This window comes from Ricinus communis, chromosome 1 (assembly GCF_019578655.1).
Source record: "Ricinus communis isolate WT05 ecotype wild-type chromosome 1, ASM1957865v1, whole genome shotgun sequence".
NCBI classification, from domain to species: domain Eukaryota; kingdom Viridiplantae; phylum Streptophyta; class Magnoliopsida; order Malpighiales; family Euphorbiaceae; genus Ricinus; species Ricinus communis.
In genome coordinates this window covers 26863871-26883024 of record NC_063256.1, presented here as the reverse complement: position 1 = coordinate 26883024, position 19154 = coordinate 26863871, and the positions used below count along the sequence as shown (strand labels likewise).

Here is a 19154-nt window from a genome sequence, read left to right as displayed (position 1 = left end):
GCGAAAAGATGGGCTGCGATCCTTGCCAAAACGATCACTACTTGGACTTCTTTGGGCTGAAAAGTTTTGAATAAGTATTTTCCTCCTGCTAAGACGCTCAAATGCGAAATAACATATCTTCTTTTGTGCGGGGTGAAGGAGAATCAATGTCGGGCTTTGGGAGTGCTTGAGGACTTGTTAAGGTGTTGCCCACACCATGGTCTTCCTCTCTGGATGCAAGTGCAGACATTCTATAGTGGCATGAATACAACCACTAGACAAATGGTAGATGTAGGCTGCAGGGGGAGCTATTAATAGTAAAACACCTGAGCAAGCCTAGGATTTGATAGAAGAGATGGCCACCAACACTTATCAATGGAAAATTCCACGGGCTAGAGGTCAGGCCCATGTATATGGGAGGCGGGGGATCCTCGGCCTTGGCGCAAGCTACTTTCCAAAAAGATAGAGCAACTTGGATGCGGTCCAAGCGATTCAGCCCGGATATGAATTACATGGTGGACCGCATTACGTTGCCAATTGTAGTCGAGAGGTATGTTTGCATCTTCTATGCCTACTAATGTTTCTAACGTTGAGCATGTTGATTATGTAGGTAGGCGTGAGAAATGATCCCTGATGTCTACATACAACCCGGTGGAGGAATCATCCTAATTTTGGATGGAGGAACTCCAATAACCAAGGTCCACTAGGGATACCGGAGGTTGCATCGTGACAACCTATGTAATCTATTCCCCATCAACCGGAGGTAGTCAAGAGAAGAAACCTAACTTGGAAGAGTTGATGATGAAGTTCATTGCAACTTGAACAGGACAAGAACGGACACTACCGTTCGAAATCAACAAGCTTCAATTCAGAACTTAGAAACTCAAATTGGGCGTTGTCTAGGATGATGGTGAGAGGCGGCCAGACGCCTTTCAAGTAACACAGTCTAATCCAAGGGAGCATGCCAAAGCAATTACTTTGAGATCAGGTAAGGAACTTACTAGTTCATTTAAGCCTTTCGCTAATAATGATTCTAATGTGCAGGTGGATGAGTCGGAAAAGAAAGACAAGCCTGAAGAGAAAGAAAAGGGAGCAGTTGAAGAGAAGGAGGATTCGAAGAAGATTCCCTTGAGGCCATACCAACCTCCCATTCCATATCCTGTAAAACTCAAGTAGGATAAAGTTGATCAACAATTTGGTAAATTTTTAGATTTTTTTAAACAATTACGGATTAACTTGCCGTTTATTGAAGCTATTTCGCAGATGCCAAAGTATGCAAAGTTTTTAAAAGAAATCCTAAGCAACAAGAGGAAGTTAGAGGATTTGGGATTGGTGACCTTGAATGCAAAATGCTCAGCAGTGTTTCAGAGCAAGATTCCACTCAAACGACGCGACCCAAGGAGTTTTACTATACCTTGTTTGATTGGAGATAAATTGAAATTGCTAGCATTAGCTGATTTGGGAGCTAGCATCAATTTGATGCCTAGTTCATTGTTTGAGGAGTTAGGACTAAGCACTTCTAAGCTAACTCCTACCAGGATGAGTATACAACTAGCATACAGAACTGTTAAGTACCCGAAAGGGATTATAGAAGATGTGCTAGTTAAAGTTAACAAATTTATATTTCTTGTGGATTTTGTTGTCATGGATATGAATGGTGAGAGTGATGTCCCATTGATCCTAGGTAGACCATTTTTAGCTACATCTAAAGCTTTGATAAATGTTAGTAGCGGAAAGCTGAAACTTAGGGTAGATGATGAGAGCATTACATTTGATTTGACTAAATCCTTGAGATACCCATATGAGCGTGATGGTACTGTTTGTTCGATTGATTTTATCAATGATATTGTGGAATCTCAATTGCAGGAAATAATGATTGATGATCCTTTGCAAGTGGCAATGCAAGAAAATGAGGACAATTTATCCTATGAACAAGTGTTGGAGTAGCTACAGCACTTATTAGCTGCTGATGTTGATGATGAAAAGACTGATGGTTTTGTTGATCTTGACAGGTCAAGAGTAAAGAAACTGAAGCCTTCTTTGGAGGAGCCGCCCGTTCTTGAATTGAAAGAGTTGCCAGCGCACTTAATATATGCCTACCTAGATGAAGCAAAGCACTTACCGGTTATTATTTTCGCTCATCTTACACCTGAGGAGAGGGAGATGGTGTTGTGTATTTTGAGAAGGTATGCAAAGGCATTTGTGTATAAGACGGCTGACATACCAAGAATAAACCCGAGTTACTGCCTTCATAAGATTTTGATGGAGGATGAGTTCAAACCGGTGGTGCAGCCACAAAGGCGGTTGAACCCTCATATGAAAGAGGTGGTTAAAAAAGAGGTAATTAAACTTCTTGATGCAGGTTTAATTTACCCTATTTCCCGGCGAGTGCTTGGGTGAGTCCACATGCGGTGGTTCCTAAGAAAGGGGGCATGACGGTGGTGAAAAATGAAAGGAGGAGCTGATCCCTACACGAATGAATGTGCTTTGGGTTTGCATAGACTACCGACGCTTGAATGATGCAACCCGAAAGGACCACTTTCCCCTTCCTTTTATCGATCAAATGCTTGAGAGGCTTTCAGGCCATAAGTATTACTATTTTCTTGACGGTTTTTCTGGTTATTTTCAGATTTCCATAGCACCAGAAGACCAAGAGAAGACGACATTCACTTGTCCTTATGGCACATTTGCCTATAGGAGGATGCCGTTTGGCTTGTGTAATGCGCCTGTGACCTTTCAGCGGTGTATGATGGCCATTTTCCATGACATGATAGAGGAGTCGATGGAGGTCTTCATGGATGACTTCTCTGTATTCGGTAACTCTTTTTCCCATTGTTTGAAAAATTTGGAAAGGATGTTAGCTAGGTGTATTGAAACTAATCTAGTGTTGAATTGGGAAAAATGTTATTTTATGGTCCAAGAGGGTATAGTCTTAGGACATAAAGTGTCACATGCAGGGTTGGAAGTAGATAGAGCTAAAGTGGAAGTTATAAGTAACTACCCCCCTACTTCGGTTAGGGCTGTTAGAAGTTTCTTAGGGCATGCAGGGTTTTATAGAAGGTTCATTAAGGACTTTTCTAAGATCGCTAGGCCTTTAACTCAATTACTAGTAAAAGATATACCTTTTGAATTTGATGATGATTTTTTAAGAGCTTTTGAGTTATTAAAGGAAAAACTAACCACGGCTCCCATCATGGTTTCTCCTGATTGGGAGCTGCCCTTTGAGCTTATGTACGATGCTAGTGATTTTGCAGTTGGAGCTGTTTTAGGCCAGCGCAAGGAGAAGAAATTCCAACCTATTTACTACGCTAGCAAGACACTTACGGACGCCCAAGAACACTATACAACCACAGAGAAAGAGCTCCTAGCTGTCGTGTTCGCTTTTGATAAATTCCGTTCCTACCTTATGTTGTCAAAGACAATTGTTTACATGGATCATTCTGCTTTAAGGTATTTATTTTCAAAGCATGATTCTAAGCCAAGATTGATTTGTTGGGTTCTTCTATTACAGGAATTTGACTTGGAAATTAAGGACAAACGAGGAGCTGAAAATCTTGCAGCAGACCATCTTTCTCGATTAGAGAACCCGCACTTGGAGGAGCTTAATGAGCAAGAGAACGATGACTTCTTTTCGGATGAGCACTTATGCTCAATGCAGGTGGCAAATGATATTCCTTGGTTTTCTGATTATGCAAATTATTTGGCTGTAAGGGTACTCCCAAAGGGTATGACGGGCCAGCAAAAGAAGAAATTCTTTGCTGACTTGAAGTATTACATTTGGGACGACCCCTTCTTGTTTAGAATTTGTGTAGATCAAATTATCAAGAGGTGTGTATATGGGGAGGAGATTATTCAAATTCTCAAGCATTGTCATTAGGGACCGGTTAGTGGACACCAAGCCGCAAATCATACGGCCAGGAAGGTTATGGATGCTGGTTTTTATTGGCCGACTATCTTCCAGGATGCACGAGCTTATGTCCAAGTTTGTGATGCATGCCAACGGTCAGGTAATATTTCTGCCCGAGATGAAATGCCCCAACATAGTATACAAGTGTTGAAATTTTTGATGTTTGGAGCATTGATTTTATGGGTCCTTTTCCTTCTTCGTATGGATGTAAGTATATAATGGTGGCTGTTGAATATTTTTCTAAACGGCCTGAGGCACAAGCCTTGCCTACTAATGATGCTAGGGTAGTTGTGAGGTTCCTTAAGAGATTATTCTCTAGGTTTGGAACACCTCGAGCATTAATTAGTGATAGGGGAACCCATTTCTGTAATTCTCAACTTGAGAAAGTGCTGAAAAGATATGGAGTATCTCAGCGATTCTCCACACCTTATCACCCACAAATGAGTGGGCAAGTAGAGGTTACTAATAGGGGACTCAAGCACATTTTAGAGAAGATTGTAGGAGCCAGCAGGAAAGATTGGACTACAAAGCTAGATGATGCTTTATGGGCATTTAGAACTACCTATAGGACTTCTACAGGGTTCACTCCCTTTAGGCTTGTGTATGGAAAAGGTTGTCATTTACCTGTGGAGCTAGAACATAAAGCATTATGGGCACTTAAATCATGTAACTTTGATTTGGATACCGCAGGTAGACAAAGGCAGTGGCAGATAAATGAGCTAGAGGAGTGGCGTCAACAAGCCTATGAAAATTCAACAATCTACAAGGCGAAGACCAAACGATTGAAAAATTGGAAGGAATTTAACGTAGGAGATAGTGTGTTATTATTTAACTCTTGTCTCTGTTTATTTCTAGGAAAGCTGAAGAGTCGTTGGTCGGGGGCCATTTACAATGACACAAGTCTTCCCTTATGGTGCAGTTGAATCATCCAGAAAAGGGAAATTTCAAGGTTAATGGGCAGAGGTTGAAGCATTACCTTGGAGGGTCACTGGATGTGGAGGAGCGGGTGAATTTGGTGCTCCATTTCTGATTTAAAGAAAAGAATAAAGTCTAGCTTATGACTTTAAAGAAGCTTGTTTCTTTTAATTTCGTTTTAATTCTTTAGTTTTTGTTGTGAACTTAGTTTGATTAGATTTTACAGTTTATTTTTGGTAAGTTTTATTTATGTTGAGTGTATGAGTTGAGGACTTATTGGTTATACAGGTGAGAAAGAGTGAGAAAGTGTTGGGAATCACAACTTTTGCATTTTCTGGAGTTCAACACGGGCGTGTTCGAGACCGTGTTCGTTAACACGGTCCGTGTTCTAATTGAAGAAAATCAAATTAAGATGAACATGTTTACAGTAGGAAACACGGGCATTTATGCCCGACTGTGTCCACAACACGTTCCCGTGTCCAAGACCGTGTCCGAAACACGGGCGTGTTCTCAGAAATGGTAAGTCAGCACGTTTTTATTCGCTTAACACGGCCAGATATCCAGACCGTGCTCCTTAACACGGCCTCTGTTGGTGAACATGGGCATGTTCCGTACACTGCCTATATATACCACTTCATTTCAAAATCTCCAAAAATTTTATTCTCCCCTTAGTTTTAGCAATTCTCTCCTCTCTTACTCTCTTATTTCTTATTTCTCATCTCGAAGGCTTTGGATATTACGTTTGTCAAGTAAGTATCCTCCAACTTCATTTTCCATTATTTTATTTTGATATTAGTTCAAATTTATGTTTTCTTTGTGTTCGAATTTGTGTTTCAATTTTTTCTATCTTTTTTAATTTATTTCCTTATTTTATTATATGGTGGATGCATTTACATTCATGTTTGTGCTTGATTTTCTTTTATTTTCTGTAATGTAGTTTATATACTTAACTTGCTCATATTTTCCATTTTTATTTTCCACCATTATTTATGATTGTGATTAATTCCTTATTTTTCTCTTTATTATTATTGTCGGCCATTAGCATGTTGGTTTGCCTTGTGATAGATTATGGCGAAGTAAACTCCATATGGATGAATTGCAAATTTAATTGGTTAGCATTGCTTGGTAGTGTTGTGGATTAAATTTTCTTTGCAAGACATTGAGCAGTTTAATTTTATCGAGTTAAATCGTTTGGTTTGTTCATTTTATGCCGTTATGCTGCCAGAATTTTGTTGATCCTTAGTACTAAAAGTTTCCTTTTCAGGTACCATGTCCACCAGACGAGGATCAGGAGTTTACAAGAGGAGGCGGACCGATGGTTCCTCTTCCTCGCGATCGTCAGTCGCACCGACTAGTTCAGGCCAAATTAGACCATCGCGGCCATCGATTCCTACTTTTCCAAGGGCGGCCCACCTTTGAGCGAGAGATATCAATCGATGAGGCACAAAGATTTGGGAAAGGGGCGTAGGATAGACTGGCCAAGACTTGGAGGTATCGGACTTGCAACTACAACATATCTTGAGACGCCCCCATTTCAACATTTTTTGACATTGTTGAACCAACATATAGGAGTTGACTGGAGTTTGCCAAGACTTTCTTTCTGCAAAGCCGGTTACGGGACTTCCAATAACCGGATGCGATCAGTTTCGGACTAGCAAAGCAAACTTTCACGATGAGTTTACGTATTTGGGGTACACTTAGGCTTGTGGGACCGAGAAGGATGCAATTGAAGAGGTTTACAGTCGCTGTATACACACGCCTGGTGTGTCATATCCGCAAATGTGGGCTGAGATTTCTGATGACACTAAGGGATACAATGCCAGCAAGTCCAAGGCCTCTAACTTGCCTGAGGGACTGCGGTACTTGCATGCGTTGCTGGCTAGGACCATCACTGGCAGAGGAGATAGCGGTGGTGTAGTTACCCAGCCGGACCTATTTATACTTTACAGCATGCACCAGCACCAGTCTGTCGACATGGGGTACTTATTGGCCAGACAGATCAGTGCCTTCTGCAACAACTCAAATAAGGTATTTTTCTATTTTGGGACTTACATCACTCGACTGGCTAGGAGTTTTGGAGGAAGCAATACCACATTTGACAGAGCTGGGGGTGATGGAGATGTTGGGACTTCCCCAAATGGTTAGTATGGGGATAGTGACTCGTAGGTAGGGTCCGCTAGGACCAGAGTATAGACGAGGAATGCTCTCTTGGCAAAGACTCGAGAGGAGCGACCGCCCCACTTGAGCCCATGGTACACAGGATGTCCCACCTTCTTCCCGATATTTGAGTCTTCCTCCGCACTGCCTACTTCAGCTCTTTCTAGGTCTTCTTCACCGCTTTAGGAGTCTCCCAATTGAGTTTAGAGAGTACGCAGCTTAGAGTGCGAGAGGTTGGCGAGGAGAGTAGCAGCATTTCATTCGACAAGAGGCTTTTCACCGGATCTTTACAGCGGTCAGTCGTGAGGTTGAGCAGGATGATGGCCTCGCTGAGAGGCAGAGGGCTATGCTTTAGGCCCCGATTGAGGCGGGGAGGTAGGTTAGAGGCCTCTATGGCCAATGACATGTTTGATGATATTTTGCTACGGACTTTGCACTGCACTCCTGCCACAGAGCCGGGTTCCGAGGAGCCATTTTGACATCCCTCTAGCGGATGATCCAACCGGCCCTCCCTCTCCGACTGAGCACCCTTCAACACAACAGCCTAACGAGCCTCATATTGATGTTGCTCCTGCTGATCCACCAGCTCCTGCATGTGACACTACTTTCGATCCTCATAGAGCCCACTCCTCCACCACATACCAACACGATATACCGATGCACCTCTTTTCACCCTGGAGCCATAATCGTAGATAGTTTCCTTTTTCCTTTTCATTTCATATATTTTGTACACTGAGGACAGTGTGTCCTTCAAGTGTGGGGTGGTGATATCAATATATACTTGCTTTCATGTTCTATTATTTTGTATATGAAATTCAGATCCTTTTCTAGTGTATATATCACATTTCATTTATTCCATCTTAGTTATTTATTTATTCTTTGTGCAATTTTTTGTAAAATTTTAAAAATTTTTCACTTTGTTTCGATGCTCTTACTGTTGACTTGCTTTTGAAATCCTGTTTATGTCCATGTGATCGGGTAAAACCGATAGTGTTAAGTCTTGCGGAAGAATGTAAGATAATTAGTTTGAGTTTTGCACTAAGTTGCTTTAGTTTATTTAATTCTGTTTTGATGATTTTTGTTTGGAACCTACTCAAAAAGCACACTTGTGAGAAATTGAGCCTCAATTGTAAGCATACACTTTATATGCTTGTATTTATTTCTTGTTGAGAGTGTCGATTACTGTCTTTACCTTTAGAACTTGCTCGGTAATGCTTATGAGGGCCACAAGGAGAGTTTAATACTTTGGTATGATAGAGGCACTTAGGTTTTTCATTATAGCCAAATAGCCTTCATTTGTTTATTGATTCTATAGATAACCCCTTCTATCACCATTTCTTGTATCATATTCCATTACCACTTAGTTTTATTCTGCTTTGGGTTATGATTTTGCACATGAGTTGTTTTATTGGGAATTTTTATCTTGGGACTAGCTTTGGAATCTTGTAGCAACTTACTTCAATCCAAAAAGAAATTCACTCTATTATGTGAATGTTCTTCCCTTATGAAAAAAAAAGAAAAAAGAAAGAAAGAAGAAAAATATAGAAATAGAAGAATAAGAGGGAAAGGTGATGAAAAGAAAGAAAGTAAGTGAGCTAAACATTTTGACTTGATTCTTATTTCCCACCTTGGACTATTGTTCATTGTTTATCCCTTATAATTTTTGTGGCTTGTGTGCATGTCATGTATTTCATTGCAGAACACCATAGGTTCAACTCTGACTAAATTTACCTACCCCTACCTAATCCCTATTACAACCCTTATAAAGACCTCTTGACATGGTTGTTGACTCTCCATAAGTGGTAGGAGTAGGATTTAAGAGCAAGCATATAGCAAGTAAGGCAGTAGTTGATGCATTGAGCGATTCAACACTACCCCTTTAAACACTTTGAGTGATTTAGAGTGAATCTGGTGAGGAGTTGGTTCTAAATAATTTTGTTGAGATAGTATTTTGTGAATCAATAGCATCTTGGTTGTGATACTTGAATTGATTGCTTCGTTTCTTTCTGTTTGACTTACATTTGTTAAGGATATGTGCAGGAGCTTTCTAGTTTGTCTGTCAGTTTAAGTGTTGTCTCTTAGTGGTTTATTTTCCTTATTTTACTTTTGATTGCTTGAGGACAAGCAATGAGCTAAGTGTGGGGTTATTTGATGTGCGTAAAATACACACATCTAAATGGGGTTTTTAAGATCGATTTTATGGATATTTGGATGTGAATTGGTACCAACACTCACCCTATGCGTATGTTTATGTGCATTAGGTCCAAAAGAAGTCAAAGAATGAAAAAGGAAAGAATTGGAGCATAATTGGACGTCAAAGCTGCCGAAACGAGCTAAGTACGAGCATGAGGAAGCTGAACATGGCCGTGTTGGTCATCAAAGAAGAAGTAGATCTTATAGAGCATGGCCACAGAGAGTAACACGGCCAGGAACACCAGCCCGTGTCCTTAACACGGCCGTGTTTGAGGCGACATGGGGTATTAATTAAAAGAACGAAGAGAGAAAAAAAAAGGCAACTAGGGTTAGAACGTCCAAAACTCATCTTTTTCCTTGTCTAAGGGTTTTCTGAGTTGAAACTAAGAGAAAAGGAGACTTGGATCAAGGTTTCACTTGGATTCTCTTCAAAGATCAAAGATTGGCGAGGATTGTCGATTGGTTTCAATCCGAGTAAGAGGAACAAGAATCGATCCAAAATTGGGCACGAGGAATTGGAGCTGTTCACTCTCATCCAAGGGTGTATTCGGGTTCCTCTACCTCTACTCATTTTTTTGTAATTGAATTCTTATTGGTTGTGATTATGAACATGATTACCTAAGCTTATTAACCAATTGGGGTTCTTTATCTAGGGATTTTTGTACTTAAATTTTGAATTGAATGTATTGATTGTCAATATTGGTTTGCAATGGAAGTATTTATTGATTTGTTCTTCATATCTTGTTGAATGATTTTTGAAATTTGAATGATCTTGAGAAAGACGTTTAGGTTTGGATTGTCCTTTGCAACCTAGAATTGAATTCACCTAGAGATAGGGTTTTCATTCTACCGAATTGAGAATTAACAACTCTCAATAGTGTTAAATGGTACATAATGCTAATTTGGGTAATTAGAGTTAGGAAGAGATTTCAACCTAATTAATCTAAGTTAAGATGTTAGTGTCCTTGAGAAAGGCATTAATTGTGTAGAGATTTTCCCACGGAAATTGGATTCAATCAATTAATTCCACCCTTAGTTTCCATTCCTTAGAGACAAGACTTCCCAAAGGGTTATTCTTATTCTTTTACTTGAATTAATCATTCCCTAGTATACGTAGTTCGACAACAATTAGAGTATCTATTATTTAATTTAGAAATTATTCATCAACACCATTTATGTTCTGTGATTAGATAACAGAGAAGATTGAGTAGATTTAGGTTCACACGTTCTTTGGGGAATACGACACTTGGTACTCGCCGTTAGCTATACTCCACTGATAGGTACACTGCCTTAGGTCATAGTCTTGCTTGACTTAGCACACATCAACTGCAGAAAGCTTGATGACTGCAGAAAACTTGATGAATGCAGAAAACTTGATTACTGCAGAAAGCTTAATTCTGAGAAGAAAATGCTACAAAGAGAGTGTCCTAATGTGGTTTGAGAAAGTTTTGTATTGTACTACTCATTGGTATTGGTATTGTAATGCCTATGAGTTTAGCTTAACTGTTGGATAAATGTTTGTTTTGTAATTTGAACAGAAATATTGAATAAATGACAATGTTAATTTATGATTATTGAGCATTTTGACATAGGCCATATAACTTGAAGTTGGATGCCTTTCGCATATATGGTACTAGTATTAATCATAAATGGAGAATATAAGTGTTTAAGAAGAGTTCAAATTGATGAAAATAAAGGCATTATCTGCCTTCAAAATATTCTGTTAATATGTGTGGGTACAAAGGCAGTATTTGCCTACAAATAATTAGTGCAAAGGGTGCTATAAAGAAAGGCACAAGTCTGCAAATAAGATAACAAACACAATATTTGCCTAAAAAGGGAAATGCCATGCTCTACATTTAATTACAATTGCATTGTAGTACTCAATTTGCTTGACTCACTTGGGTTCCAACAGGTGCAGCACCTCTCCCACCATTTTTAGCTCTTCTGCCATGACCTTTGCCAGGTCTATTGTTTGTTGAACTTGCAATTGTTGGTCTGGCATAAGAGGGAACTGATTTGCCCTTACTTGCTGCTGCCTTTACTAATGCTGCCTTTGCTGCTGACTTTGTACCAGAAATGAATTTCACTCTCCTTTATTCAGGCATCTAGAAACCAAACACAATTGTTCCATTAGCCTAGGCATAAAATAATAACAAATAAAATGTTGTACTGAAATTACCCTCAAATACATGTTGCCAGAATCTTCAAAGACTCACTCCATAACCTTGGTCATCCTGTTTGTACAACCATAAGGAATACAAATTGCTTCCCACTGTTCAAATGTAAACCAAATACAAGTGTTCAAATAACTTACTAATGCAGTTTCTTTTTTCCTCCTTTGAGGTCCACTTGAAGGTGTGCCAACAAATTGACTTGGTCCACTTGATGAACTAGGGACATCAGATTGAGTTGTTGGGGAAGTTGCAGTAGATCGAAGTGCAGAAGTTGCTTTTCATGTCCTGCCACACTTGACTGGCAGTTTAGGAGGCCTTTTGAAAGGTGGATCATTTTTCATCTTATAACTCCTCTTGTTGTGCCCAACTCCTCCATAAACTGCACAAGTCATTTGAATTCCTTGTCTAGACAGCTTATTAGGATTCTTTGGATCTTCAGTGATATCTCTCTTCTTGTTCTTCTTAGGTCTGCCAAGCATTTTCTTAAATTTGGATGCCTTGATTAGAAGCCCATCAGCTTGTGGCCACATTTTTCTGCCATTCAGTGGCTCAAGAGCATTTTTGTAGGTTTCAATATAAGTTTCTACACTATAGTACGTGTCCACAAATGTTGCACTATCCTAGTTCATCCAATGAATGCTAGAACATGCATGGATACAAAGAATGCCTATTATCTGCCATGTTCTACAAGTACAAGTATGCGCATTGATATCAACAATAAACTGATCCTCTCCTATGTTCACTTGGAACTTGCCACCGACAGCAGGTTTGGAAGTACATAATCTGCTATTGTACTTGATTTCTTCAAGCTTAGTTCTAATTCTAGGTGTGATGGAGTCAGTTAAACCAGTAGCATGCATCAACTTACTGTGCATTCTCTCCATTAATGCACATCTAATCTCTTATAGCATGTCTATAATGGTCATACTCCTAAATTTCACAATGTAACCATTGCAGGTTTCACTAACATTGTTATCAATCATATCACACTTAGGAAGCTCATAAATAAATGACTTACAAAATTTGGATGGATCCCTCTGTAAAAAATTGTTATAGGCAGCTTCATTCTCTACTTTAATTTGATCAATGGCTTCCTTATAAGCAGCTTCATAAGTACTTCTAGCTGCACTCTAAAACATGTGCATCTTCAAATCGCATTCCAAGAACCAACTATAAATACTTATGATCATATCTGGGATCATATACAACCCTCTTAATCCTTTTTCTTGAAGCCTCTTCAATGCCATCCTCATCAGTACTGTCTGAATTCACATCCCCATCAGAGTCCTCGTATTCACTTACAAAGCCAGATGCTTCATGTCCAGCATTTTCTACCCCAGTAGTGCCATCAGTAGATGATCTTTTGAACTGCAAACCAGTGTTGCCATGTAATCTGTTAGCAAGCTCATCAATAGGCACATAATTCTTATACTTTGCTGTCCTTTTCCTTGCTTCCACATACTCATCATCATCTGACAGTTCATTATCATTTAGTCCATCATTTGTGTCACTCTCATCAACTGGTAAGTACTCATGATCCTCTTCTGATTCTACTTGTTGCTACAATTGCTCATTGGGTTCAACACTGACATCAAACACAGTTTCATCTAAAGGTGCTAAATTGTCACCCTCATCCTCAGTTTCATCTAAATCATCAGTCTCACTCTCACTCTCATCAACTGGTAAGTAGTTAGGATCCTCTTTTGATTCTACTTCCTGCAGCAATTGCTCACTATGTTCCTCAGTTTCATGTACACCTTCTGGATTTTCACTAATACAGCTAACACCACCAGGCAATGGTACTTGTCCTTTCTCTCCTTCGATATAGACTTGTAATACTCCATTGCCTTCATCTATATACTTAATCATTTCCATTAACCCTCTATCATCCACCATTTCCCTTAACCCATCATTCAAACTCATTCCTGGAATCTTATAAGAAAACTTTGGCCCATAATACCCTAGTTTTTCTGCTTCATCAAGTATGTCCAAATATCCTATCCTATCTGGGTCTAATCCATGTTTAGGCAAAATATCTCCACCTACATAAACCACATTCCCATAAACAGATGCAAAACGCCCACCATAGTTTATATATACAGAAAAGCTGTCAGACATTCTGTTGAAAGAGTGCATGAGTTAATATTTCAACAAGACAAACACAATACATACATGAATAAAACCCTACAGACCATGACAAACTCAAATAAATAAATACGAAAATCACAGTAAAGTCAAATACATTTTGAGAAACTCAAAAGTGCAGTAATAAAAAATTGATTGATGCCCTACCCCACACATATCGCACTCATCTCGTTAATGTAAAAGTTTCTTAGAAAAGCAATTAACAATGTAATAACTTACTTGTCTTTTTCCAGTGGTCGGTACTTCAAGGGACCACAATGTTCGATGGCTGCTGCTGTCTTTGCTGGTTGAAGGGACCACAACGTGTTTGATTCTTCAAAGCGGCTTCACTTTCACTCTCTTTTACTTTCACTCTATTCTTCAAATGGTTTAAGTAATCACAAACAGTAAGAAATAACGACTATTTCAATTTTGGGGATTTAAGTTTTCTTACACCATATACGCCATCGTTTCGATCTTTTTTTTGTTCTAATATGTGAAAAATGCACCGTTTCTATAGGGCAAAACGCAACATTTCTACTTTTGCTTTAAAACGCACCGTATCTGCGTGTTTAAATTACCAGAGCGCTGACAGCCACGTGGAATAAATTTCACTAGAAATTTCATTTATGTATCGATTTGAAAAAATTGATAATGTCACGCATGACATTGTTACAATTAAAAACACATGATTAAATTGAGAAAACTGCCAAAGGTCGAGAATTCTTTTGCAATTACCCCAACTTTAATAGAGTATAAAGTATATTATAATATTATAGTTATTTTTAATATATATTATTTTTTATTTCCGATAACAATTACTTGAATTATATAAATGATAAATATAAAATATTTTTTTATAGAGTATAAAGTATTTTATAATATTATAGTTATTTTTAATATGTATTATTTATATAATATAAACAACTATTAATAAATATATGTAAAAAATTTGGTTCTACGGTTTGGTCCGAATCAGTACAAGACAGATCGGTTCTAGTACGATTATAGTATGGTTTTTACTAAAGAACCAGTACCATACCATAAGAGTAAAAAAATTTGGATCGATTCAATTTGGTTATAAAAACTTTCGGTTATTTTGGTTATGGTATTTTTCAGTACGGTAATTCGGTTCGGGCGAGAATCATCGAGATCCATGCTCAGCCCTATACCTTATAAATCGTTTGCCAACAGACACCTTAAACTATAAATCCCCTTTTGAAAAACTCTTCCACTCAACACCAAACTACCAATCCTTAAAAACGTTTGGCTGCCTTTGCTATCCTTGGTTGAAACCATATTCTAAACATAAGCTTCAACCATGATCAATACCTTATGTATACTTAGGCTTCTCTAATTCTCATCATTGTCATCAATGTTTTGACCCTGTCAATAATAAAGTTTATTTATCTCGTGATGTTATTTTTGTCAAAATTGAGTTTCCATTTAAAATCATGTTTTTAAATATTTCGACCTACAAAAATCTAGCATGGGATCACTTGTCTTACATCAGTTCATAAAAGATTCGACAACTACCCTCCACAGAATCACCGCCAGTACCTACACCATCAACTGATTTGCCATCTTCAATCCCTGTATCTACTTCTACCTTGCAACATTACAATCCTTTACCCTTACATTTACCATCCCTTACCACAACAAATCCAACCACTCGTTCAACTCCAAAAAATTCCGCTTGTGCACCACCATCGGCTACATCCATCACGGATTGCATCCCTGACACTGAGCAATCGAACAACCCAACTTCTAATCCACCAGCCCCTCGCATGGTCACTCATTCTCAAAATAATATCCATACATCGAAAGTTATTTTTGATTACCTTACTCAAGTAGAAACTGATATCACTCCATAAACCTTTCATCAAGCCAACAAACACCCACAGTGGAAAGAAGCAATGAAAATAGAAAATGATGCATTATTGAAAAACCAAATGTGGGTACTTGTACCACCTGATTCATCTACTAATATTGTTGCTTGCAAGTGGTTGTACAGGATTAAAAGGAAGTCGGATGGAACAATCGACCGCTACAAAGCTCAACTTGTCGCAAAAGGCTTCACTCAAAGGCCTGGGGTAGATTATCACTCCACATTCAGCCCTATTGTTAAACCCACAATAATTAGGGTGGTTCTAAGTCTTGCTGTTCACAATAATTGGTCTATCAAACAGCTAGATGTGAATAATGTGTTTCTTCACGGTCACCTTGAAGAAGAAGTTTATATGCATCAACCCCCAGGCTTTGACAATCCTTTATATCCGACACATATTTGTCAACTCAAAAAGACTATTTACGGTCTTAAACAAGCCCCTCGTGCTTGGTATAATGAACTCAAAGCTCATCTTCTCACCATGGGATTTGTCAAGTCCGAGTCAGATAGTTCTCTGTTCATTAAGCAAGCTTCTGATTTTGCTGTTTATATCTTGATTTATGTGGATGACATCATTGTCACTAGAAGCAATCCCATGGTCATTCAAAAGGTTATCTTGTCTCTTGCAACCCGATTTTCAATTAAGGATCTAGGTGATATTCATTATTTCCTTAGTGTTCAAGTCTTTCGTCATTGGGACTCCTTATTCTTGTCTCAAACACGCTACATTACAGATGTTCTTCATGCTGAAAATATGGACAACTGTAATCCAGCCAAAACGCCAATGAACTCAACTGAAATATTTCATGTTTCTGATGGTTCACCTCCTACCAATGCTACCAAGTACAGGTAAGTTCTTGGAAAACTTCAATATCTCAGTTTCACAAGACCAGATATATCATATGCTGTCAACAAACTTTCTCAGTTTATGCATGCTCCATCAGAACAACATTGGAAAGCTGTTAAACGAGTACTTCAGTATCTCAAAGGGACTGTCAACTATGGCCTTCATTTAAAAAAAAGCGACAACTTGAATCTTGTTATGTTTTTTAATGCGGATTGGGCAGGTGATGTTAATGATCGCATATCCACTACAGTTTATCTTCAATTTCTTGGCAACAATCCAATCAGTTGGTCCTCGAAGAAGCAAACTACAATAGCCCGATCATCTACTAAGGCCGAGTATCGTGCTGTTGCAAGTGCTCTCGATGAAACAACTTGGGTAAAAAATCTACTTTTGGAACTTGGCATTATATTGAGTTGTTCACCGATAATCTACTGCGATAACATTGGGGTTACATATCTATGTGAAAATCTTGTTTTCCATAGTAGAATGAAGCATCTCGCTATTGATTTCCATTATGTTCGAGATCAAGTTCAATGCAAGATTATTACTGTTGCTCACATTCATGCTGCCGATCAACTTGCTGACTCACTCACCAAAGCATTGCCAAAGCCAGTTTTTTATTGCAATATTACCAAGTTGGTTGTACCCATACACCAAACTTGAGGGGGGCATTATTAGCACATGTTTAGCTTTTCTATTATTGATTTACTCATTAGTTTGCTTCTCCATTATCTGCAGTTTGTTCCATTATCTATGGCAAGATATTTTATTTGTTAAGATTGCTCCTACAATAATGGAAACCTGATGTAATATAAATTGGGTCTTCATTTTAATAAAATCTCAGATTGCATTCTCAAACTCTTTAATGCCCTTCTATTGGCTCCGATTTTGTCCACCTGCCTTCCTATTGGCTGATAGTTGTAGAGTAGGCTCTATGGTAATAATTTGACTTTTGTCCTTTGTGTTACTTATTGAGGATCGCTGAGGGGAGAAGCCAAGCAGCCCTTTGGGAGTCTATGATGTCAATGGCTCTTTCTTTGGGTTATGCTCCTGCCACCACATGTCCCTTGGTGGGGCCATTAGGTATTGGGCCTTCGTATCCAGTCTGTGTTGTGTCGCTCTTCTGGTCCCTAGGGAGATCAAGGTACTGGTCTTCTATGGTGACCTGTTACTAATAGTCCGCCCTCGGTAAATTAATCATTTATGTTCAGTTTTGCTTGTGTGGCTCTTTTTGTCTGTGCATTTAACACTTGTCTGTTAATTCTCTCGGGCACGATATAATGGTTGTGGCGGAATTTTAAATTTTAAAAATTGCATGAGTGACGTTGGTGATATTAGTGTTAGTTTCTTGAGATTTGGTAACCGCCTTTGGGGATTGTGCCATGTGTCGTTGCCTCTTCCCATTCCTGTCTTTTCCCATTTTGTCGAATGATTTATTTCTTCTTTTATATTTTTTCTCTTCTTACCTTTTACTTACATTTCTTCCTATCGTCTTCTTTTTCTTTTCCTTCTCCTGACTTCCTATGCCGTGTTGCTTGCCATTTTTTGCAACGTGCTATGGCTTTTGGAAATAGTAAGTATGACCCATTCTTTATTCCTTTCTTTGTTTTTATATTACTTGTGCCTTTATTTTGCTTTAGTGTTGCTTTTGCCACTATTTTTCTTTGTTGATGTGCTTTTATTTGTTGTTTTTTTCTATCCTCCTTTTACTCCTTCAGCTCAAGGGCTGGTGGCTCCTCAAATGAAGGTCTCAATTTCTGCACCCCTGACTTGTCAATATCAACAAAATGGTCAGTAGACCTGCTGGGCTAGCCAGTAAACAAGCAAGTCGCTCCAACGCATCCTCGTTGGACAACTCCTCCTCCTCATCAGCCTGTAATGCTACCTGCAAAGGATCATCAAGTAATATTTCCTACAATTGAGACTCCACAATATCATCCAAAACATCCACAGTATACAAGTATCATCATAGTCAAGTGAATGTCTCATAGAAGTGCTAAGATCAAGGGTAATAGTCTCATCACCTACTCTAAGTTGTAACTTCCCATCACACACATCTACAACAGCCCTAGATGTTGCAAGGAAAGGTCTACCTAGAATTAAAGGCACACTACTCTCGCCCTCCATATCCATAACAACAAAGTCAACAGGAAATATAAACTTGTCTACTTTAACAAGTACATCCTCAACTATTCCCCTAGGATATTTCACAGTCCTATATGCTAACTGTATGCTCATCCTAGTAGGTTGAGGCTCACTCAAACCTAATTTCTCAAACAAACTACTAGGCATTAGATTGATGCTAGCACCTAAATCAGCTAAAGCATCACTAATAGGCAAATCACCAAAAATACAAGTTACAGTAAAACTTCCTAAATCATGCCGCTTCACTGGCAACTTGTTTTGAAAAATGGCTGAGCACTCCTCATTTAATGTCACAAGTCCCAAGTCCTCCAACTTCCTCTTGTTGCTTAGAATCTCCTTCAAGAACCTCGCATACCTGGGCATCTGCGATGTAGCCTCAATGAAAGGTAAGTTAATTCTCAGTTGCTTAAATAAATCCAAGAACTTATCAAACTATTGATCAACCTTCTCCTGCTTCAACCTGGCAGGATATGGAATTGGAGGCTGGTTTTCCCTCACATAACTCCTCTTCTTGTCCTAAGTTCACACAAGCTCTATCACCTCAGGCTCTAGATCCGTCCTGGCTGGCTCATCATGCACAATAACATCATCATCAATAGTAGGTAAAGAACTAGATAACTGCTTACTTGATCTCAAGGTGATAGCCTTGACATGCTCTCTCAGGTTTGACTCTGTGGTATTGTGGAGCATCCCTAGTTGTCTCTCAGCCAACATCTTAGAAATCTGGCCTATCTGATTCTCTAAATTTTATATGGAGGCCTGCTGATTTCTAAGAGCTGTGTCTGTCTGCTGAAACCTGTTCTTTGAAGTGGACATGAACTT

The 19154-nt window shown here is 38.9% G+C and overlaps 2 protein-coding genes across 2 annotated transcripts; one reads left to right on the top strand and one right to left on the bottom strand.

Annotated features, from left to right (window-relative positions):
* The first annotated feature begins 392 nt into the window (after positions 1-392).
* On the top strand, positions 393-1926 carry LOC125369913. The gene is made up of 3 exons (XM_048373313.1): positions 393-518; positions 1024-1140; positions 1243-1926. Exons 1-3 carry the CDS (start codon positions 393-395, stop codon positions 1924-1926), a joined length of 927 nt encoding a protein of 308 aa, XP_048229270.1.
* A 16011-nt stretch (positions 1927-17937) lies between these two features.
* On the bottom strand, positions 17938-19046 carry LOC125369910. Its single transcript, XM_048373309.1, has 3 exons — positions 18873-19046; positions 18216-18695; positions 17938-18099 (listed from the first exon to the last, which is right to left on the bottom strand). Exons 1-3 carry the CDS (start codon positions 19044-19046, stop codon positions 17938-17940), a joined length of 816 nt encoding a protein of 271 aa, XP_048229266.1.
* Between the last annotated feature and the right edge of the window lie 108 nt (positions 19047-19154).

Bases quoted from the DNA above. Each gene is read 5' to 3' on its own strand.
- LOC125369913 (XM_048373313.1), top strand. From the start codon at position 393: ATGGGAGGCGGGGGATCCTCGGCCTTGGCGCAAGCTACTTTCCAAAAA. The intron at 519-1,023 runs GTAGTCGAGAGG...TCTAATGTGCAG, and splicing joins ACCGCATTACGTTGCCAATT to GTGGATGAGTCGGAAAAGAA. The intron at 1,141-1,242 runs GTAAAACTCAAG...GCTATTTCGCAG, and splicing joins AACCTCCCATTCCATATCCT to ATGCCAAAGTATGCAAAGTT.
- LOC125369910 (XM_048373309.1), bottom strand. From the start codon at position 19,046: ATGTTGGCTGAGAGACAACTAGGGATGCTCCACAATACCACAGAGTCA. The intron at 18,696-18,872 runs GTGATAGAGCTT...GCTACATCGCAG, and splicing joins GGACGGATCTAGAGCCTGAG to ATGCCCAGGTATGCGAGGTT. The intron at 18,100-18,215 runs GTAGGTGATGAG...TCTCAATTGTAG, and splicing joins ATGGGAAGTTACAACTTAGA to GAAATATTACTTGATGATCC.